Raw genomic sequence first — 6505 nt, 5'->3', positions numbered from 1 at the left:
CAGTCTTTTTTTTTTTGAGCTGTAGTTTTCCTGTTGTCGCCCAGGCTGGAGTGAAATAGCGCGATCTTGGCTCACTACAGCCTCCACCTCCTGGGTTCAAGCAATTCTGCCTCAGCCTCCGGAGTAGCTGGGATTACAGGCGTGCGCCATCACGCCCAGCTAATTTTTGTATTTTTAGTAGAGACAAGGTTTCACCATGTTGGCCAGGCTGGTCTCAAACTCCTGACCTCAGGTGATCTGCCAGCCTCGGCCTCCCAAAGTGCTGGGATTACAGGTGTGAGCCACCATGGCCAGCCTGTTTTTTTTAATTTTATTTTTTAAATCATCACAAGTGCTTTCACTAGTTGGCACTTTTACATCACTTCAGTGGCTACTTCTGCCTTTGGAAATGCAACTTTTTGTAGACTGGCGGGTAGCCGTCTAGTACAGGGCATAGCAGTGTCTCGCCTGGTCAGAGAAAGGCCAGTGCTTCTGAAGAATCAGGGGAGAGAGGTTGACTTGCCTCTGGGTGGCCCTGCCTTCCACCTCCCTGAGCAGGGACACCTGAGTGCATTTACTACCCAGAGTGTGTGACTTCAAGTGTGTGTCTTGTGCTTGATCTCTCCATCCATGTCATCTTGATGGACAGCTCAATAAAACCAGCTGAATCAGTGAAGGACTTGTTGATCTAAGCATCAGTCATATTTTAGGTCCACTGATGTTTAGAAATGTGACACAGCTCTGCACTGGTTTCACTGCGTGTTAGGGCTAGTGAATTCAAAAATTAACTGGATGTGGCGCACGCCTGTGATCCCTGCTACTTGGGAGGCTGAGGCATGAGAATCACTTGAACCAGGGAGGCGGAGGTTGCAGGGAGCCGAGATTGTGCTGCTGCGCTCCAGCCTGGGCGACAGAGCCGAGACTCCAATAAAAAAAGTAAAATGGAAATGTTTTGTGTCTTGCAGAAAATTATGCAGCGCTTGGAAGGAGAAGGCCTAAAAAATGTCATTTTTACCAACTGTTTAAAGGATGAAAACGTCAAGCAGGTAGGCTTTTTGTCTGTGTTCTCTTTGACGTTTCTGCTTCAGTAGGTGCAAGGAGTGCTATAAACTGTTCTATGCTTTAGTAAGAAGCAGAGCTTTGGAAAAGATCCTGGGTGCTGGTTTCTAGCTGCCACACGTGAGTGTGACCTCCTGGGGCAAGTGCATCTCCCTGTACTGAGGGCACGAGGTCAGGCTGTGAACACATTCCAGAATTGTAGGTGGTCAGAGTCTTTTGGAGACTCAGGTAGCTCATGTTTCCAGTTGTATGTGGCAGAATTTTCTGGCTTGATGTACTTCTTCATTACAAGGTAGTTACAGTCACAGCTGTCCCTGAAGCCCCAGGTCTGCCCTGCTTGTTTTTGATGGGAGGGGACGGGCATAGGGGGTCCTCGGGCCCCAGAGCTCAGTCTGACGTCTGAGCTGGACAGAGCTCCAGTTTCTCAGCACCGAATACTTGCGTGTGCTACCTCCAGATGAAGGGCAATGCCCAGTTTGCCTGTGAAATGTTGGGTAGAATTCCAGATACAAGGTCTCTGTTTTCCTAACCGATGTGTGAAAGTGGAGACCTGGAATCCCTAATCCTGTTCTGAGGTGGCAGAAGGAGTGGGTCGGTGCACAGACGTCCGACCTGGAGTGGCTCCGTGAGTGGGTGTTTGTTGCAGATCATCCCAATGGTCACCGAGCTGATGGGGAGCAGCCCCCGCTACCACCGAGGAGAGGTTGGTTGGTGGGGCCCGGGGCTGGGAGGCCGGCGTGGGATGGGCCAGCCCCTCAAGGAGAAGGTGCTGCGCCCCAGGCAGGGAGGCCCCTCCTTTGTCCTCTCATTCTCTTCAGTGGAAAGGGCTGAGGCCGTCCCCACTAGGTGGGCAGAGCCTCTGCGTTAGTCTCCCGTCTTCCCTGAGCTGGCCTGGCCTGGGGTCCCCTTGCCTGGGTGGGGTTGGAGAATCTCAGACTCTAGCGGTCAGGGTGGGCCCTGTGACTCCTTTCTCTGCCTCCACAGAACCTGGAGTACTGCCTCATGGTCATCGGGGTCCCCAACGTGGGCAAGTCCTCCCTGATCAACTCCCTCCGGAGGCAGCACCTCAGGAAAGGTACTGGCGCGTGCGGCCGGTGTGCTGATGCCTCCATCTTTCCAGTCTCCTGCTGACCTCACAGCCCCCAGCACATCTGGGCTTGTCTCATTCAGTCCAGTTCACAGGAGGGTTGAGCAGTGGGACCAGGTCATTCTGCTGTGAATTTCACACGTAATTTTTCTCTCTTTTAAAATCTTTAACGTGAGAATATGGCTTTTCTAAACTTCGGTATTTTTTCATTTATTTAAATCCCTTTGATCCAGAGAATTCAAAGCGTGTGAAGTAGACAGGGCTGGATATCAGGCAGGGAGGCTGCAAGGCCATTCCCCGATGGTGTCTGCCTTGCTGTAGCTGGAGGTTTCCTGGACTCTGGAGTTGCAGGTGCTCCTCTCTGCTCCTCTCTCCTGCCTTTTCTCAGACTCTGATTCAAAGCCGAAGCCCCAGCACCCCCACTGCCCCGTGTGCTCTTTTCCTTAAGTGTTTTCAAGTTTAATTCAAGTCCTTATTGGCTTCATTTTTCACATTGTGAGGTATTTATTAACAAACCCATTTGTGATGTGCGAATCTGAAGGCTTTAAACTATAGTGAACCATTATTTTACAGAGAGAGTGTTTTTGGTGCTAATCGGAGAGTTGCTACAGTCTTTTATTTTTTTTTTTTTTTTTTTTTTTTTTTGAGCNTATTTATTCTTTTATTTTTAAGCGTGTTATTTTTTATCAGTGGCATTAAGTACATTTAGAGGGTTATGCAACCAGCACCACTATTTTCAAATATTTTGGTTACCTGAAAATGAAACTGTAAATACGAAGAGTCACTCCCCAAACCCCGTACACCCCTCGTTCCACTTTCTGTGAATGTGATGACTGTAACTACCTCCTCTAAGGGGACTCACAGTACTTCGCCTTTTGTGACTGGCTGGTGTCACTGATCGTGATGTTTTTCAAGGTTCGTCTGTGTTGAGTGTCAGAATTTGATTCCTTTTTAAGGCTGATCACCTCGTTGTATGTACAGACCACATCCTGTCTGTCCATTCATCTGGATGGACACTTGTGTTTTTTTATTCTTGCATTGTTTGTCCACAGTGGATTGGCCTCTCCTTGGGGTACCCCCTGAGCTGAGTCCTGGAGCAGCCAGCCCCCTGTGGACAGTGCTGTGGGAGGCAGGCTGACCTTGGGGTGCAGGGGTGGGTCCAGGAGGGGGACCGCGAGGAAGGAACAGCTCTGGTCTGACCGCCGCAGTCTGACAGTCCCTTTCCAGTCCTGGGGAGGCAAGTTCTGGTGCATTTGTTGAATAATCTCAGCCTCTGTGTGGCTTGGCAAGTGCCGTTGCTGTGAGCTGGTTTGGGACTGAAAGTAAAACTAATCATAGACTTGGGAAGCTCATTTGGCTTTTAGGTTTTTCCATTTTGGCTGGCCAGATGTGTTTGTTACATACGTCTCCGTGCTTGTTCTGCAGCTTCTGTATTTAGTATACATTTTAGCCTCCTTTTCTCCTTTTCCTGCAGGAAAAGCCAGCAGGGTGGGTGGCGAGCCTGGGATCACCAGAGCTGTGATGTCCAGAATTCAGGTGGAGTCCTCAGGGGCCAGGCCCAGCACTCTGTCAGGAGCTGTGCAGGCATCTGGCACCTGCTGACCTCTGCGTGGCTTCCTGCTGCTGACCACGCTTCCCTCCCTCCACTCAGTGTCCCCGCTGAGCACCCCCTGGCAGGCACTGCCCCCATCCTTACCCCATAGTCCTCATAGCCTTTACGCCAAACGTTTGGGGAAGGCACGCTGTTTTCCCCATTTCCAGATGAGGAGGCCACTTTGTCCAGGGCCACGCCGTGGTCAGGGCAGATTTGAGCAGCACGTCCCCTGCCCTCCGCTCCCTTCCTTGTGTTCTGTTCGGGAGCAGAAGACAAGCTGTTGGGACCTGATGCTTTTGTTTATGCTCCAAATTAATTGGGAATTAGATCCTCTGGGGAACCCTGGAGCTTGGTGAGAGTGACGCTGCCGTGGGGTTGGGTCCCCGAGGCCTTCCTCGGAGCGTTGGGTGTCAGGGGCTGCCCAGGCTTCCTGAGCAGCCCACCTGGGTGGGAGGCTGCCATTGCGGCCTGATTGTGCCCTCTGTGCCCACACAGGTCTCTGAGCGGCCCCTGATGTTCCTGTTGGACACTCCTGGAGTGCTGGCTCCTCGGATTGAAAGTGTGGAGACAGGCCTGAAGCTGGCCCTGTGTGGTGAGCTGGGGCTGGGCTGGGTCTGGGACCCCGCCACCCCACCTTTAGGACTGACTGTGGCACAGGGCCCTAGACTGGAGTTGTTACTGCCTTTGACCTGGTTGCTGCTGGACCTTCCTCGAAGCTTAGTGTGAGACCTGTAGTATTGCATAGCTGACGGGCTCTGGTCACTGTTACACCCTGCCCCATGAGTAGCCTTTGCTTTCCTTATTTGATGGACCGGGGCAGAGAGGCAGGTCTCAGATGCCAGGCAGGAGTGGGACCTGGGACCACAGCCGAGTGCCGTCCTCCGTGGGAGCCTTTGTCAGTGGGTGGCCTCTTCCTTACGAGCACGGTGTCTTTGGGCTGAGACTGGAAGGGATGTGTTTGAGCTTGGCAAGAGCATAGATGTGGGCTCTTTCCAGTGCTCACCTCGGCTGCTGCTTCCACAGGAACGGTGCTGGACCACCTGGTCGGGGAGGAGACCATGGCTGACTACCTGCTGTTCACCCTCAACAGACACCAGCGCTTTGGGTGAGTGCAGTGAATGCGTGAATGCAGGGCAGCCAAGGCCCCTCCTCCCAGTCACCTCATTAAAAACAAACCGGCACTATAAAGGCATTATAAACACAGTAATCTGCACATTATGTAAAGCGTCCAGTTGGACAAGTTCGGGAGTATGGTTACATCTGTGAAAGCAACACAATCAAAAAACGACTGTTCCCGTCACCCCCAGTCCCCTGTGCTCCTTCGTGAAATCAAGAAAACGAGCGTTGCCGTCACCCCCAGTCCCCTGTGCTCCTTCGTGATCACTCTTTCCTGCCCCTGCCCGAGCCCAGGCAGCCGTCTTCTGTCCCTATAGATTGCTTTGAGTTTTCTAGAATTCCACATAGATGGAATCACACAGGCAGGATACACACTCTTGTCGAGCTGTCACTTGGCACGATTGTTGTGTGATCCCTGTGTGTGGTAACTGTTGTCTGTAATTCCTCCTTTTCGTTGCCAAGCGGTGTCCGGGTGCCTTGTAGTTTGTCCCTTCACCCGTTAATGGGTATGTGGGTCGTTTGCAGGTTTTGGCTATTGCAGATAAAGCTGCTGTGAACTTTCGTGTACCGACAGGTCTTTGTGTAGACGTGGGCTTTTGTTTCCCTTGGGTAAATACCTAGGAGTAGAGTGGCCGGATCATAGGGGAGGCATATGTTTGACTTTTTAAGAAACCGCCACATTGTTTTCCAAGGTAGTTACACTGTTTTATATACCCACAAGCAGAGAGTGAGTCCTTCAGTTTCTCTGAGATCAGTCTTTTAACTGTCCCCGGTCTGAGGGGCGTGTGGAGGCGTCGCACAGCATTTCAGTGTGCATTTCCCCAATGACAGTGACGTTGAGCATCTTCATGGGCCCAGTTGTCATCCCTCTCTGGGGAAATATCTGTTCTTTTTCCTTTTTTTTTTTTTTTTAGCTGAGTTGTTTCTTTTCTTATTGTTAAGTTTTAATCTTTTTTTTTTTTGAGACAGGGTCTCACTCAGTTGCCCAGGCTGAAGTGCTGTGGTATAATCTCAGCTCACTGCAGCCTGACCTCCTGGGCTCGAGCGGTCCTCCCACTCCAGCCTCCCAAGTGGCTGAGACTACAGGCGTGTGTCACCACACATAGCTAATTTTTGTATTTTTTGTAGAGACAGGGTTTCACCGTGTTGCCCAGGCCGGTCTTGAACTCCTGTGCTCAGGTGATCTGCCCGCCTCAGCCTCCCGAAGCATTAGTATTATAGGCATGAGGCACCATGCCCAGTCCGTAGTGTTTTTCTAATGCATTCTGGATGCAGGTCCTTCATCAGAGATACGGTTTGTAAATACTGTCTTTAAGTCTGTGTCTTTTCAGTCCTCTTAACAGTGTCTTCCGAGGAGTAGGATTGTTAATTTTCATGCAGTCCAGTGTATCAGCTAGATCTTTTCCGGAGTGCTCTGGTCATATCTAAGAAATCTTTGCCTAAACCAGGGTTGTCACAAGGGTTTCCTCATTGAAGATAGTTTTAGGTTTTACATTTAGGGCTATGATCCTTTTTGATTTTTTAGTATATGGTGCAAGCTACAGATTGAAGTTTTTTTTTTTGCACATGGAGAACCAGTTGTTGAAAAGAGAAACATTTGTTGAAAAGACTGTCTTTTCTCCACTGAACTGTCTTTGCATCTTTTTTTTTTTTTTTTTGAGACGGAGTCT

The 6505-nt window shown here is 50.5% G+C and overlaps 1 protein-coding gene across 4 annotated transcripts in view; it reads left to right on the top strand.

Moving 5' to 3' along the window:
• Window positions 1-6505, top strand: part of MTG1 (mitochondrial ribosome associated GTPase 1) — a 30402-nt gene that overhangs the window by 4001 nt on the left and 19896 nt on the right. For all 4 annotated transcript variants that reach the window (XM_017893808.1, XM_017893806.1, XM_017893805.1 and 1 more), the window contains exons 4-9: window positions 945-1025; window positions 1685-1741; window positions 2023-2113; window positions 3600-3661; window positions 4215-4311; window positions 4743-4824. In XM_017893808.1, coding sequence (XP_017749297.1) covers window positions 945-1025; window positions 1685-1741; window positions 2023-2113; window positions 3600-3661; window positions 4215-4311; window positions 4743-4824 — 470 coding nt within the window. The remainder of the gene's footprint in view (window positions 1-944; window positions 1026-1684; window positions 1742-2022; window positions 2114-3599; window positions 3662-4214; window positions 4312-4742; window positions 4825-6505) is intronic.

This window comes from Rhinopithecus bieti, unplaced genomic scaffold, assembly GCF_001698545.2.
Source record: "Rhinopithecus bieti isolate Rb0 unplaced genomic scaffold, ASM169854v2 scaffold_24263, whole genome shotgun sequence".
Classification (NCBI taxonomy): domain Eukaryota; kingdom Metazoa; phylum Chordata; class Mammalia; order Primates; family Cercopithecidae; genus Rhinopithecus; species Rhinopithecus bieti.
This window is presented reverse-complemented; position numbering and strand designations above follow the sequence as displayed.